Consider the following 16,681-nt stretch of genomic DNA (forward strand, 5'->3'; position numbering starts at 1 on the left):
TAAATAATACAAGTATATCAAAATATAAAATGATAATATAAAATTAATTTGAGTATGGTTATATATGGTTATATTTTAAGATATAACCATATATAAATAGTACTGTTATATCAAAAGTTAAATTCCTTGGTTATGCTTAGTATATTTTGGTGATAGCATAAAAGAGACTTCCTTTGAATTGGGGGTAAAAGGTCACAATGTCTGCAATTTACTTTCAAGTGGCTCAACTTACTTGAAAGAGAAATAGCACGCAAAATGCTAAAAAAGTAAAATACAACATAGTATAATAGAACATAATACAAAATAATTTAAGGCAAGATCAAACTTTTTTAAAAAAGATAAATTCAGGATCAAAGAATGAATTGTATTTAAGAAGTAGTTATGTAAGAATTGGTTAATTTAAGTGGGAATAGCTGCATGGGGTGTCTGGGAAAGCTGAGGGACAGATCTGGTAAGAGTTGCCCTTTTTGTCCTTCTTCCTTCCCCCTGCACTCTTCTTAGAAGACAGACTTGATAGCTGGTGCTGGAGTAAGGCAGCCATTGTGCAACCAAGAGGAAAAGACTTAGTAGGAAAGCCCATGATCTTGGACCTGTGGGAGCCGAGCTGCCAACCCTCAGCAGCAATCACCTAGTCCAGCTTTCTCGGTGTGAGAAAAATAAACTTCTATGACAGAGTTCCCACATGTTCTCAATTCATAGCATGTTTAGTGTCTCAGTAATTTTTTTCACAGTGCCCCACAGGTGAAAAGAAACAACTAGCAGTTGCATTTATTAAGTAGTTAGGTGTCAAAAACTTAGTAACACTGATGTACTAATAACTTATTAGCTGTCTGAAAAAATAATACACACAAATTAAAAGAAAAAGAGCATTTTTATTTTGTTCCTAAATAATCACAATTACTACTGGGATATGTGTTGCAATTTTTCACTTCACTGCTTCTCAAACTTTGGAAAAAGATTAGATACCACTACCTGTTCCACATTGATTTTCACTTACTACTTACTTTTTTAAAATTGTGGTAAAATATACATAACATAAAATTGATTGTCCTAAACCACTGGTAAGTGTACAGTTCAGGGCATTAAGTACATTCTCATCGTCGTGCAGCCATCACCATTACTCATCTCCAGAACTTTTTCATCTTCACCAAATGAAACTGCATTCACCAAACACCAACTCTCCGTTCTCCCTTCCCTCAACCTCCAGCAACCACCATTCTTTCTGTCTCTATCAACTTGATTATTTCAGGAACTTCATATGAGAGGAATTATACAATATTTGTCCTCTTTTGACTGGCGCATTTCATTTAACATAATTTCCTAAAGGTTCATTCATGTTGCAGCATGTGTCAGAATTTTCTTTCTTTTTAAGACTGAATGACAGTCCATTGTATGGATAGACCACACTTCGTTTATCCACTCTTCCATCAGTGGACACGTGGGTTGCTTCCACTCTTTGGCTAGTGTGAATAATGCTGCCATGAACACAGGTGTACAAAGTACTTGCTTTTTTTACTCACAACTATGGAAATGGAGCTTCACAAAGATAGGACATCACCAAAGGGAACATAGCGCAACTTATTGTTAAAACTGTCAACCTTCTCAAGCTAGTAGTAGTCCTGGTGTCAGGATGTCACATATCCCCATGTTTCCTTCAAAATTTAAAATATCATGTGACCCCCAAGTATACTGTGGCACCGCAGTGACCTTGGTGCACTGTGTGGGAACCACACCCTATGATGCTAAAGCCACTATTACTTGAGTTTCCAATTGTGGGGAACTCAACCTTTAAGTAACATAAACATTACTATCAAATGTATGCTTCTCATGAGGCTTCCACTGGAGATTCTCCAGTCTTCACGTCAGATGCTTATCTGCATACAATCCTTAGGTAACTTATATCTCTGTACACAGCTCCACTGCATCCCCAAGGGTTGGTATAATCACTCTCAAGGCTTATAAAATGCATTTTTTTTAGCCACCATCTAAACTGCACCTTGCCCCAACACAATGGTAATCCACCGTGATGGTTAAAATTTATGTGCCAACTTGACTGGGCTACAGGCTGCCCAAATATTAGGGCAAACATTATTCTGATTGTTTGGGGATGAGATTAACATTTAGTCAGCGCACTGAATAGAGCATATTGCCCTCCCTAATGCAGGTGGTCCTTATCCAATCAGTTGAAGCCTGAATAGAACAAGGTTGACCCTTCCCCCAGTAAGGGAGAATTCTTTCTTGACTGATTGCCTTTGAACTGGGACATCAGCTTTTTTCTTGCCTTTCTACCCAAACTGAAACATCAGCTCTTCCTGGGTGTCAAGCCTGCCTTGGACAGAGCTGTTGGACGGAGACTATGTTAGAGGCTCTCCTCGTTCTCAGGCCTTCAGACTCAGACTGGAACTAGACCATCAGCTCTCCTGGGGCTCCAGCCTGCCGGTTCATCCTGCAGATCTTAGGACTTGCCAGCCTCCATTATCCCATGAGCCAATTCCTTATAATAAATCTCTTTATATACATAAATATACACATGCATATACATATACATCCTATTAGCTGTAGGATACTCTCCTGTTTCTGTGGAGAACCCCAACTACTACACCCAGAGTCACATGTTCCACCAGTGTCCTCAAGACAGATAGATCCAAACTCCTTGGCATGTCATTCAGGACCCTTCACCTGGCCCCCACTGGTTCCTCTCCAGCTTCATCTCTCAGCACAGTCTCCACAGCCCCCATCCATACGGAACCAGGTGGAAGTCCCTGAAATGCACCATGATCTCACCCCTCCAGGATTTGAGTGTGCTTTTCTCCCTACCCAGAACAAGTTCCAGACAGCCCCCTCCTTGTGCACATGTGCACATGTGCACACACAGGACACATGCATTGCATGATTGCAAGGCTAGCTCCTCATCCTTTCAGGTGTCTGCCTAGATAGCCTACTCTCCTCCCAGATCCACCTATCCACCTATCCAGGAACCCCTCTCAAATGTTGCCGTATTACTCCAAGTGTATCCCCATCAGAGCCCTTACTCTGTTTTATTTTAACTGCCCACTTATTTGTCTGAATTCTCCAACTCCTTGAGGGCAGGGACTATGTTTCATTGGCTACTGTATCTCCAGAACAGTGGCTCACCATAATATATGCTCAATAATTATTTCTTGAGTAAACGATCAAAGTTCAAACAGTCCCAGATCACCATCCTCAACCAGTTATTGGCTTAGTTTAGGAAATGTCAACCAAGATCTGAAAGGGACACATTCGGCCACTTCTGGTACCATCCAGACTATGAGTGGTATCTAAGATGCAAGGCCAGGAGTGATAATAATACAGCCATCCTCATCCCCTTACCCACGCCCATGCACGATCCAACCATGTAGATCCAGGACAGGCACTGTAGGCCAGGAAGCTGGGAGAGGAGCCAAAGAGCCACAGAGAGGAGAATCAGGCAGCAGCACTATTTTGTGCATGCATTTCAAGGTGTATTTTCCCTGAGAATTCACTATCCCTTAAGTACCTGAAGCTTTTTAGAAATATGATTATTATTATAGCCACTTCTGGTCACCATCAAAGTGATATTCCCAAACTCCTTACTGGCCAATGACCTTGAAGTTACTTATTCCTTCTAGACCTTAGCTCCCTGATCAGTCAAATCAACCACAGCACACAACTCAGGGCTGCTGTGAGGAATAACTGAGACTATGTATAGAAAAGCACTTAACATGGTGCCTGACGCACGGTGAGTTATGCTATAATAAAGGCAAGTTATTAATATTATCACCATGATTACTGTCAGTCAGGATTGCAAACATAAGTACGTATAGAAGCAAGCTACAGTTCATTAGTCAAGCATGAGCTGAAAGATTTCACTGGGCCTCAGCCCCTGAAAATCCAAACACCTGAGCTGGACACGAAAGAGCTCAGCTTGCCATGCCATGGATACAGCAACCTGACAACGAGAAACCTATTTGGGATGTATCCCCCAGGGAAACTTTTTCCTATACCTATACTAAATATCAGTACCTCTAAGAAATAAAATAACTCAAAACCAAATCTAGACCATAAATAAATAAATTTAAACAAAAAGAAGAAAATAAATAAGTAAATACACTATGTGGATGCTTAGTGTTGTTGGTTTTGGTTTTGTTTGTTTGTTTTTTTTTCCACCTGCCCATTTATACCTTCTCCATACACTGAAATACACAGACACCAAGACAAACAAGTTTTTGGCTCCTTGCCTGATATAAATCATTATTCACCCTAATTAACTGGGTGAGTGGCTCTTCTGAAGGCTGCTAGTAATTCTATTTGGTGGTGCAAGCGCTTTTAATATAAACATTTAAGACTAATACCTTAAGGAATATATAATTGTGCTATTTTACACAGCAAAGCTGTATTTTACATGGGATACCTGCTCTTTCTCTTTTTAGCCTAAATACACATATCATCTATGACATAACCTCATTAAGTCAACATCAGCTTCTAAAGAGTGTGTCATTCAAATAATTTGCTATTCACCAACAATTATTCTTTAATATAAAATATATGGTAATTCAAACACTATTGAATTAAAAGCACATTCTCTCTACACTTCAGAGTAACTAGATCTTCTAGTTCTCCACAAGCACAAAGTATACCTTTTTATTATTCTCTTTTAGCTTTTCTCTTGTTACTAGCTGTGTTATAAAAATTATAGGCTTAGCTCTTAAAATAATTTGTTATCATTTATATGTACTGATTCCTCATGTTATTGGTTATTAAAATTTCTCCTGTTTTTATCCTTTTCCTTCCAAACACCACCTTCCTTCTAGCACTTCTGGCACTAGGATAGGACAGTTCCGGTCACTCCTCTGTCCACGGCCTGGAGAATTCAGCCCTCAGGAGCCAGGGCACAGCTACATGTACCCAGAGGGCAGGATCTTGCTAAACTAGCTCTTACCCAAGCCTCCACCACCCATCCTACCTCCTTATTTCTGATGTTTCTGTCTGTCTTCCACCGTTTCACAGTCCCATGAGGTGTCACATGCTCCTACCCAGCATTTATCACTGGAGGCCCCCTTGCCCACACGCACACACACATGCATGCGCGCTTGCACATGCATGTGCATACACGACCACCCCCTTACCAAGCAAGCTATATGTCATTGTGACACCATCAACTTTGACCCTGATGTTGAATAATGTATTTTTTTCATAGGGTTTGCTGGCAGAGAAGGCACTAGGGGAAGAAAAAAAAAGAGTTTCCATTTTTAAAAGATCCCAGAAAGACAATCCTACCTTTCCCAGGATTAGGAGGAAAAGAGCTTCCAAACTCCTGCTGCTTTGGCTTTAAAGTGTGTGACCCTGACATGCCTCCAGCCTGGGTAACCTGGAATCGCGGCTTCCCATTGGTGAGCACTTGTTTCCTGGGGCTCAAGGCGGGCAGATGGATGGGGCTCTCAGCCATGTTGTTCTGAGGAGCCATCCCTCCTCCACAGGGCATCTTGAGATGGAGGTTGTTAGCAAGGCTTCCAATAGCGGGGCTTGGTGTGCCACCACAGGGCGAGGGGCCAGGAGTCCCCGAGTGCGCTCGGATGGGAGGAATGTGTTGGCCACTGATCATCCCAAGCCCCTGTGGGGTTCCCAGTGTCCGGTGGAGACTCATGCTGCATGACCTTCCATTCATTCTGAAAAACCTGTGGCCAGGATGGTCAAATATCCAATGGCACTAATGACTCCTTTCAGGCAAAGTCCAATAAGTTATCCATGGTGTGGGTTATAAGCCTGTTTAAAAAAATAAATGCAGGCATTTTTAAAAGTAAAAGAGAAAATAAGATACAGTGAGTTTTCAACTGTGTATAGCATTCATATCAGGAAGAAAAGAAGTACTCTTAGCAAAATGGTCTTTTATGTAGAACAGGGTCATGAAATACATGGCTCTTTGGCAAGCACTCTCCCCTTCTGCACTGATGGGAGACTTGGATTATGGATCACTGCATTGTTTTGTCAGCCACTGAGCCCTTCTCAATACACTGCTCTTGGCAACTACAACCAATCTACTGGTGCCAGCTTGCAAAATGAAACTTATTTTGCTCCCTCGATGATCTGTCCATACTAGTTCACTTTTGCTACAGTGGGTCTTGGGAAACACAAAGCACCACCTTCATGAGCTCAGACCAAGGCTTCGAAGTTTCCGGTAAACGAACACAAAGCAGACATGGCCTCTAAATGAGACTGATGGCGACATCAGGCCATCTCCATTTCACTCTAAGAGCTACCTTTTCACAGCCCTTAGATTTACAAAAGATAAAAATCTAAGCCTGGGAATATCATAAAGATTTCACACATCCATATAGACAAATAGTCACAGCAGCGTTAGAGTCTTGGATATTGATCCTGAGTTACAGGGATAGAAGTAGAATCAACACCACAGTACTGTAACCTTCCATTAAGACCCTAGAAAAGGGAAAAGCTGTGCAAAACTCCTTATGGAAAGCATAAAAAAAAGAAAAGCCCTTCCAAAAGTGAGCTGTTCAGTATGTTCACCATACATGACATACAGTAGTAAATCAGCCACAGTCCCACAAAGCTTCCTACCATTAAGGAAGCAGAGAGAGAACCAGGAGAAGTACTGATGCAACCGCAGGACATCCCCATCCCCCCACATGTGATGAAGTCAGTATCCACGGTTCTAAATCACTAAGGAAGGCCCTTCCCTTCCTTGACCAATAACTCCCCGAAATGTATGCAATAAGGTGGCTCAGTGCCATGGTAGTGCTACTACTTCAAATGTATGATAGACACGGTCACAATCTTATCTTTTATATAGACATGATAGTCATAAAAAGAAGCCAAAGCTGAATAAACACATAAAATAGAGACTGAGAACAAAGCGGTAGGAACCAGATAGCTTCAATTGGATGATTCCTACTTTTTTTGTATGATCCACACAAAATCTTGGACGAATATTTCAACTCAACTCCCCAAAAAAAAGACTCCATAAATCATCAAAAAAAGAATATCAAGGACATAGAACATTTTGTGATGAGTTTCTTTTTCTCTTTTATTTCAAAACATCAAAAATACTTAATTCTTAGCCGTATTCCTCTAGCTCAGGTCTCACTCCACCCCTCCCCTCTACTATAATCACCATGAATGGACAAATAAGTCCAGATTACCCAAACCTGCATCATTTAAGTTTGTTTATGGAACAATAATAAATAGTCCCTGAAATAGGAGTGGCTGTAAAAAATTTTTTCCACTGGAAAAATGCCAGTGTCTTTTATGTTGTGTCCATGTAGGAGAACTCAAGTCTGTTACCAGCCAGTCTGCTGATTCATTCATTGGTTGATTGTGAGCAAGAGTCATTTAATGTCTCTGTGCTTTGCCAGATAAAACTGGCCATCTATCCTCCACTCATTGATAAAATAGTGTTTTCTGAGCGCTCTGAACCCTAGAAAAGAAAGCACTTATTCAGAAGCAACCAAAAAAAAAGGCAAAAGAAATATGTCATATTGGCAATTTTTTGAAAATGAAGAATTGTTCAACATGACTGGAAATATGAGTCACTAAGACCATGGTCCAAGTGACAAGTGTCTGAAGATTTGCAGACTGTGCCCATTTCCAGGTTTTTAAAAATAAGGGAGTCATTTTTGGCAGTAAGATCATATACAAGCAGGAATTCTCATCAAAAATCTGGATAAAAACACGTAAGGAGGTACTTAGCATTAGGCTCAATCATTAAGAAGGTGAGTCTTCAAGAAGGAAAAATAATTAAAGCACTGAGAACTTAATTAAGTATCAAGCACTCACACCTGCTTGGCTTGAATATTTATTTTATTTTTATTTTTTATAAACTACACTCCTGTTTTAAATAGTTTTAGGTTGAAAGTAAAAACAACAACAAAATGTAGTTAAATTTTATTGCTAAAAAATCAGCAGTCAGAAATTAAAGTGATTAATACCATAAAGAAAAACCAAGAGGCCAATGGCATGTGAGCCGAGCAAAACCAGCCTCAAGACAAAAATAAAAGAAACTACATGAAAATATGCCTAATATTCCAGTTTCACATTAATTATGCCAACAGATTTTTCAAGCATTAGACACCAGAATGTAAAAATCAATTTTGTCTATTATAAATTGGCAAAATATTCTATATTATAATATTTTTGCATACTTTTTAAGTAGGCCATATGATTAAGGTATAATTCTAAGTCTGCATGGTAACAAAAAGGGATAAACTGCTAACTTTTAAGAAAGACACATCTTCATAAAGTCAGGGAAAAGAGCACTCAAAAAATCAAGATACCTGAGTTCTGCTTCTGGCAAATCATTTACAACTTCTCTGGACTTAACTGTTTTTCATTCATAAAAGGTTAAGGAGGTTGGATATATTCACTGTAGTCTCTTGAAATTCTGTTATTCCAATTAAGATAAGGAAGATTATCAAAAATACCCACTTACTATTACCAAGAATAAATATGTAGATTTTATACCTATGGCACTGAAATCTAGGAGGACTGGGTAGATGAGGAAGCAAAAATAATAGCAACCTCTGCCAACTCCATCAAAACAAGAGCTGGTAGAAAGGTTCTCCCACCAGCAACATGCTGATAGGCAACACTAACCATGAAGAACGAATTTTAGGATTGAAATTACACTTTGCCAAAAAAGCAAAATCTCAACTAATCAGTATCGGCAACCTAAGTGGTGGGATTCCATTGGAAGGGCATCTTTCTATTTAAAAACTTGATCAAATTCTCCAGCATTTTCTCCTCTATCCTCTATCCAACTACTCTACCCCAGGGTACCACCATCATCACCAACAAAAGAAAAAAGAAAAAGAAAAATGAAGAGACTCTGGGAGTATAAATTTAGGATATTTTGGATCTGACGTATTAACATATTTACATTTTTAATGCTCTGTTAGTTCACACAATGGAAATGTTCGTTCTGCTAATATGAGTCAACACGAGAGTTAATAAATCTTTCCTTTTGACCACTTTCGAACTCTTAAAATACACTCCTGTAAATCAGGTCAGAGAGGAAATTACTTAAGCCCTAAGGAAACTAAGGCACAAAACCATTTAATAATTCCACTAGTTTTCTGGAAAAGCATGACTTTAATCAAAATATCAAATCATGACTCTACCTTCTACCTGAGGCTCCAGCCACTGTTCCTCATGGATTAAAAAATTAAACAAACAAAAAGGAATGTTAACTCATCCATTCAAGAAAATTTCAAAAACACGACTTCCAAAATGCCTATTTACAGCCAAAGGCCCTTTCTTAGTAAATATCATTAATAGACTCATCTAGAGTCATAATTCATCTGATGAGCCAGTTAATTATTAATTTTCATACATCATTTCATTTCCTTAGGCTGCATTTAGCCTTTGTTACATTTTCCATTTCTTATGCCACAAGCATTTCTTACCCTGCATAGAAAACCTGATAATGAGGCACAAAATACGGTGAGCAAACAAACTGCTCCTGAGTCTGCTGCATATATATATGTCTAAGTCATCTAAAGTGGAGTTTTTATTGATTTTTTTTATTTTTTCCCTTTAGGTTCATGATTGTATAATTTCATTAACACTGCCTTTTCAACACCGCGGCCTTGATCCTTAATAGGCCCATGTTATTCCCATGGGCTTCTCTTGTTACAGCTTTTGTAGCCAGAAGAATATAGAAATGAAAAGCCTATTGATAGATAATATAAGTTATTCTCATGCACGGTTGCAGTGTGAAGCACATTTTGCAATTCAATCAAGGACAGATAGAGCTGAATGTTCTTAGATCCCAGGAGTTCATTTTAATAAGCAGAATGTACCTTGTCCTAACACAGGTGACTGACTCCTCAGAAAAGATTGTATAAACAAAAACCAATCATGTAAGTCATTTTATTGGCAACAATATAAACACAGCTATATTAGATGTCACCAATAAATCAAAATTATTCTTGTCTGCAATTTTAACATGAGGAAAGTGCAAACATGTGCCTGTGAGGCTGGAGGATATTATAGAGGAAACGTATTGGATGTGTACAATATTATTTCTCTAAATTGAAACTGGAGGGTACTATATTATGCTACAGTAGCTCACAACAAGGAATAGTTGATCATTTCTGTGGTTCCATAACTTTATTCAGTGACACTGGCAAATTCAAAGAATTTACAATAGAAGTTACACAGAAACAGAGCTAAGATAATTCCTCATTAACGAGATGTGTAGTAAAATCTTAGGGAGGTTACACCTAACTAGTATGTATAGACCTATTCACTTGGGTACTCCCAAGGTCTAATGTTGGCAATTCTAAGAGTATTAACATATTTGTTCTGAACACTGAGCTGTATAGATGTTACTTAAGCAATATAATCACCATTAAGATGAAATCAAAGAGGTTTCATTCTGAGTTATACCAATTAAAAATATGAAGACAAATATGTGTTCCCTCCAGAGATTCAAGAGCATTCTTTCAAAGAGCAGTCAGAAAAGATAACCTAATGTGGCTGGGCACAGTGGCTCAAGCCTGTATTCCTAGCACTTTGGGAGGCCGAGGTGGGAGGATCACTTGAGGCCAAGAGATCGAGACTGGCCTGGGCAATAGCAAGACCCCATCTCTATAAAAATTTTTTTTAAAAAATTAGCTGGGCATGGTGTCATGCACCTATAGTTCCTGCTACTCGGGAGGCTGAGGCAGGAGGATTGCTTGAGCCCAAGAATTCAAGGCTGCAGTGAGCTATGATAATGCCACTGCACTCTAGCCCAGGCAACAGAGAGAGACCCTGTTCATAATAATGATAATATAATGAACATTATGGATCCTATTTAATAGAAACACTGACTTTGTTTTTTCTGTGGATTCCAACCCTTAGCTATCTAATTAGATATACGTTTAAGCTTTTACTTTATAAAATTTTCTCAAAAATAAAAATAATCTTTCCTAAGTTAATGGAGTGAAACAACTGGCAGTGTCATTGTAAATTTAAATTAATGGCTATGATACTCAAAATATAGGTAGTAAACACAGGACACAGAGGAAAGAAAGAGGAAGGGAAATGGGAAAGGAAGAGAGTGGGAAAAAAGGAATGACCAAGTCCAATTCAGGAATTTATTCCTAGTCAGTCAATCTTACCTGAAAAATCAGAAGCAGTGATGAGAACCTGCCACACAATGACAGTCACTACAGATTGCTGGAGGAAATTCAGAACCTTCAGGAAAACGCTGCTGGAGGGCCATATTAAAAGTTCAACAACCTCTCTCAGAATCCACTTTCCACACTTCAGTGCATCTATACAACTCTCATATCCTCCAGTTTACTAAATGTCACTACTTCTAGTAGTAATACTTAGAGTGTTTCACTTACTTTGCATCAGTCATTAACTCATCAATGAGTACAGAAAGGTCTAGAGAACTGTGGTCCTACCAAAAACGGCAAGGGAAAGGAAGATAATTAGGGATTTCCTTGGTCAGCTATAAGAAATCATACAAAATCAGAATGCACTTGGAACCAAAAAGATTTTTAAGACAAACACGAGTAAGTTCAGAAAGCACCATGCTTTGATCCATGCATTGGCCCAGTCTAGGTTATGAATATGCTGTAAGTTCCTAGATCTATGTTTAATGAAGTACTCTTTCCAAAGCAGTGTTTTTCAAAGTAGGATGCAATTCACTGGTGTTTTATGAAATCAATCATTCAATACAGAGAGCATTTTTTAATGAAATAGAACTACTAGAATAAAATAGAAGCTATCAGTTCATCAAATGGATTAATGGTCTGGTATCTGTTTTATTTCAGTTTATTTGTGGGTTATATATCTGCATATTCACATGCATATATGTCTTCTGCATAAGATATAAAATATATTTTAGGGTGAGTCACAATCAAAATAGCATAAAAGCCACTGTTACAAAAGCATTTGGACTATATGCCTACCCAAGTACTTACAAAGAACAGCCGCAGGTAAAGACAGAGTTAAATAGTCAAAGTAAAATAAATACCAAAATATAGCTGGAATGAAGAATGGAAAAGATCTAGAAGTTCAACATTTTTGGCTTTATAAAAAAATAAAGATTAAATTATACAAAGCCACATTACTACCACTGCTATCTTTCATTGTGCCTTTTACTCAGTAAATATCAATTGATCAATTGTGTTCAATAAGGAACAAGTGATCAACCAACTAACAGAATCAGGATCAAAATGACTGATAATTTTAGATCTTTCTTGTTGCAGAGGGTAGACAACCTTCCCTGGAATAAAATCCCTATTCTTACACTGCTAAAGAAAGAAAAGTTTAAATTAACACATAATGTCTGTGAGAACCGAGTCTTTCAAAATGTGTTCTTAATATGAGTTAACCATCAGATCCTAAGAAAAGGAATTTGAAATGGAAAAATGAGCACATTCCCAATGATGTCACTGCTGAATTAATTACCTGAATTGCAAAGAGTGAACACCACATGGCTATGGTTTGATACACAAAGGCTTCTTCTTCAGAAATATAAAAGCAAAATAACTGGCTGGAGATTTTTCTTAAAAAAAGAAAAATCCTTACACAAGGAGGTACATAGGTAGTAAAACACAGCCAATGAAAAGAGCATTCTTTGTCACTTAGTCTGTGTAACTAACAACTCAGTCCACGTGAACAGCTGTTTGCAAGGCTAAAAATCACAATCCTTTTAAAAAGGTAATAAACATGTACCTATGCAAGATTCTAGAAACAAAATTTACCACTCCTTAAACCAAATATTCAGGGATATTAATGTGTACCGATCACACATGTAACTGAGTGATTTTTTCCTTCAATGTAGTTATTGCTTCAAAGTGACCAATGTAACTATTTTTGGCTGTTAGTAGACAGAAGTTTTATACAAGTTAAATTATGTTCACTGACATCACTACAGAAGTATGAATGTCCACAACAATGACTAGGCCCTTAACCAACATGACAACATATTTATTAAAGAAATTTTTTTAAACCCCCATGAATGACTCAGCCAAGTTACAGACAGAAGTGGAATCTATTGGTCATGCTGAAAAGGTTGGGAAAACATTAATCCATTTCTTCACACACAAGAATAACAAGAATTCATACCTAGCCCTGGCATCTAGTTGATTTCTGTGTAAAGTATTCAGCAGGTCTAGAAACGAAACTTCATAGATCTGGCTCACAACTTCAGAAATAACTGGTATACAGAAAGTCTGATCTCTTTACCAAGGAGCCTAGGACAGGGTTTGACCTTGCACTGTGACCCTTTCTGCCCAACTGCAGTTCAGCAAGGCTGACTGCATCTGAAGGAATGTACAGTCGTTCATGTTCTTGGCCTTGAAGAGATCACGTCGGACAAGGAGCCCCCACCAGTTCTTTTTGTCTCAAGTCTGTCCTTAGCTACTTAGAGCTTTCATGATTCAAGTTTTACAGACAAAACCCTGATTTTGTTCCCAAAGTGGAACAACATGATTGGATCCTATTCATTCTAGACATTGCCTTGGATTCTACCTTGATGGTCGTTTCCCTCCTCCCTTCTTTTGTCCTCTTTCTCCCCAAATTCAGACCCTGTTTATCCTCCGGGCCCACCCCAAATACTCACATTAGGCCCTCCTTCATTTCTTAGTCTCCACATCTCTGATCTGTAAAATGGGGATAATTACGCTATTGTGCAGTTCATAATATCACAGAATAGTAAATGAGAAAATGCGTGTTGCCTGCTTAGCATGCTGCTCAGTACATAAAGGGACCCAATACTTGTTAAATATTTTACATTACACACCTCTCTGTTAACATTCAAAACTTTCTACAATGTATTATACTTATTTGCCTGTTTCATCTCCCTGTCTAAATTCTAATTTCATAAGTTTTGGGGTTATGTCTAATTTATCTTTGAACTTTCCCTAGCCCTTACATGTACATAGATTATTTTATACTATAACTACATGTTTATATTTTTCACACTATATTTATCATACAGATATATTTTTATACTACTTATATATTCACATATATTTATTAGTATTTATATTACTTATACCATACTGATCATTTATACTGAAAAATATGGTATAAGTGAAATATATAATTATAACTCACATTTATCATTTATTGCCTGAATAAATACAAAAGTGAGGTACGAACATATAATCATGAATCCCATGTTCTGTGGCTTATGCAACTTAATTACAGCTGCATTGTTTCCTAGTCTATTCCTTTCTCTACTAGGAAAAAGTAGCACAGAAATTGTATTCCACTCTTCTGGGCAGGCATGTTATTCTTGTCTTTAACTTGGCATACTGGTGAACAATGAAAATCCTGGCTAAAAGCTGCAAAACCAATAGAGTTGCTCCAGTACTGAGACCAGGCACGTCTTTTCCCACTGTAAGGGTTGTTGGCCCTCACAAAGGGGCTGTGAAATACATTCTGGGTTGTCACAGTGGAAGAAGCTCCGCACCACACTCCTGCTCTACCTCCACTGATGTCACACGAGACGTTTCACTTGTGTCTGTTTGGTCTCCCCAACCAGACTGTCATTCGAATATAAATACAGCTTTATGTTTTGTTAGTGTTTTTCCTTAATTCTATCATATTAAGTAATGCCTCACCAAGTCATTTCTGCAAGCCAAACTGTTTCCATCATCTTTAAAGGGGAGTCCAAATTATTTGACCTACTAAAAGTGTGTTGTGTAGAGCGAAAGAAGCCAGACAGACCCAAGAGTGCATATTGAATTATTCCATTTACATAAGATATTTTTAAAACAGGAAAAACTAATATATCTGTTAGAAGTCAGGGCAGCGGTCACCTTAGGTGAAGGTGGTAATTGGAATAGAGTATGAAGGATATTTCTGGTGTGTTGGTAATGTTCTGTTTCCTGATCTGGATGCTAGTTATGCAGGTGTGTTCAGTTTGTGAAAATTCATCAAGCTTAAGATAGACGTGCTTTTCTGTAAGGATATTTTATTTCATCTCAATAAAAAAAAAATCGTGTTCTTGTGTCAACTCTGCCTAAAGTAAGTGGGAAACTAGGAAAATTTGGAACTTGGGCATCTTTTGATCAAACTATGTGTTAATGTCATTTTAAAAGTTTTGTTCTGTCTCATTTTCCTTTAATAAGAATGGCAACATATTTTTATTGCACAGATTTCCTATGTGCCTTTTTCTCCCCAGTCTCATAGATTGAGTCTACGAACCCATCCAACTTAGGGAAAAGTTAAAAGAGTTAAGTTCTGTATTTCCACCTTCTGTACAATATAATAGCCTCTATAGAAAATAATTACAGAAACACAAGAAATTAATTCTCTGGAGATGAGAATGTGCATGGGATGCCACTTTCTGAATTATCTCCTTCAAGAAGTACTCCTATAATCTGGAAGAAATGCAAGTTAACATTCCAGCTCCAAAGATCAATAACTACAACATGAGAGGGACACCAGGGGAAAGAATGAACATCCTCAGGCTTAATTTACCAGCTGGAAAGAACACTCGAAGAAAAAAAGACTGAAAACACTGAGCTCTCTTCTGAAACCATGGAGGGACCACTTTCTGCTATGTAAATCAAGGCAGAGCCAATACAAAACATTAATTTGATATTATTTAACCTCCCCCACCCTATTCTGGCCCAGTGGGAATTTCACCCACCTGGTGGATCCTGGAGTCCTCCCCCTCCAAAAAAGTTGCCTTTTGCTATTTGAAATAATGATCACAGGTCTCTGATAGCCTGACTACTATTAAGGAACTTGGGTGTAATATGGAGATCAGAGAAAAGATGCTCTCCCCAAATTGGCCTAAGGTGAAACAAGGAGAGGGGAAGTTACAGCAGCAGTTAACTACTCATACTCAAGGATTACTGGGCAAGAAAGGAAAGGAGTTAACCAACTACCAATAAGGAAAGGTGTTTTTGAAAATAACTGGGAAAGATATGTGCCCCACCCTTCCTTTCAAAAATAGTGTGAAAGATAGTCTGGCTGCACGGACAATTGGTGAAAATATATGAAAACTGTAGTAAGTTTAATGATGGTCCTTAAACTTCAGCTTGCTCTCGGTTGCAGAAAATAATCACTCCAAACCTTCCCAGAACAACCTTCATTATGGCAGATCCTTTTTGTGCAAACTTTTGCAGGTTGCACCTGCTCCACACAGCACCAATGGAATTAACTTGGAGAAGAGAGAAGAAATATGAAGATTTAAACCAACACAAATCAATTTTGTAAGAAAAAAAAAAAAAACAGTCCCCCAGTTTAGTCTAAAAAAGAAGGTCTGGTGAGGAACAAGACAGAGGGGGAAACAGACATCTGGCTAACTCCCAAGGCAGAAATCATGACTCATCAAAGCTTTCAGAAGGGACAGAATGAGAATGCATTTCTCTTGAGTTCTTGGCCCTTCGGGCCAAGAAATTCTGTCTGAACTGGGAACTGGGAATTTTAAATGTTCGTCCTGGGCCTTAAACAACTGGCTGTGAGACCGTGGGCAAAACCCCTAAAGTCTCTGAGGCTCGGTTTCCTCATCAGTAGGTGATCGCCAAGGTCCCCTCTAGCTGTAACAGTCTATACTTGAGATTCCCGGTCCCATAAATCCAAAGGGAATTGGTCCACTGGGGGGAGCTGCAGAACTTCCCTCTCCTCACAAACTCCAGGGCCCCAGGGGCCCCAACAGCAGGGAGACGCTGCTGTCCTGGAAGAAGGTGGCTCTGCCGGCTCAAGGAGA

At 38.5% G+C, this 16,681-nt stretch overlaps 1 protein-coding gene across 2 annotated transcripts in view; it reads right to left on the reverse strand.

Annotated features, from left to right (window-relative positions):
• GLIS3 (GLIS family zinc finger 3) overlaps positions 1 to 16,681 on the reverse strand; it is a 448,343-nt gene that overhangs the window by 429,190 nt on the left and 2,472 nt on the right. For both annotated transcript variants that reach the window (XM_012652892.1, XM_012652893.1), the window contains exon 2: positions 5,278 to 5,763. In XM_012652892.1, coding sequence (XP_012508346.1) covers positions 5,278 to 5,665 — 388 coding nt within the window. In that variant the 5' untranslated portion in view covers positions 5,666 to 5,763. The remainder of the gene's footprint in view (positions 1 to 5,277; positions 5,764 to 16,681) is intronic.

This window comes from Propithecus coquereli, unplaced genomic scaffold (assembly GCF_000956105.1).
Source record: "Propithecus coquereli isolate 6110/MARCELLA unplaced genomic scaffold, Pcoq_1.0 Scaffold403, whole genome shotgun sequence".
Classification (NCBI taxonomy): domain Eukaryota; kingdom Metazoa; phylum Chordata; class Mammalia; order Primates; family Indriidae; genus Propithecus; species Propithecus coquereli.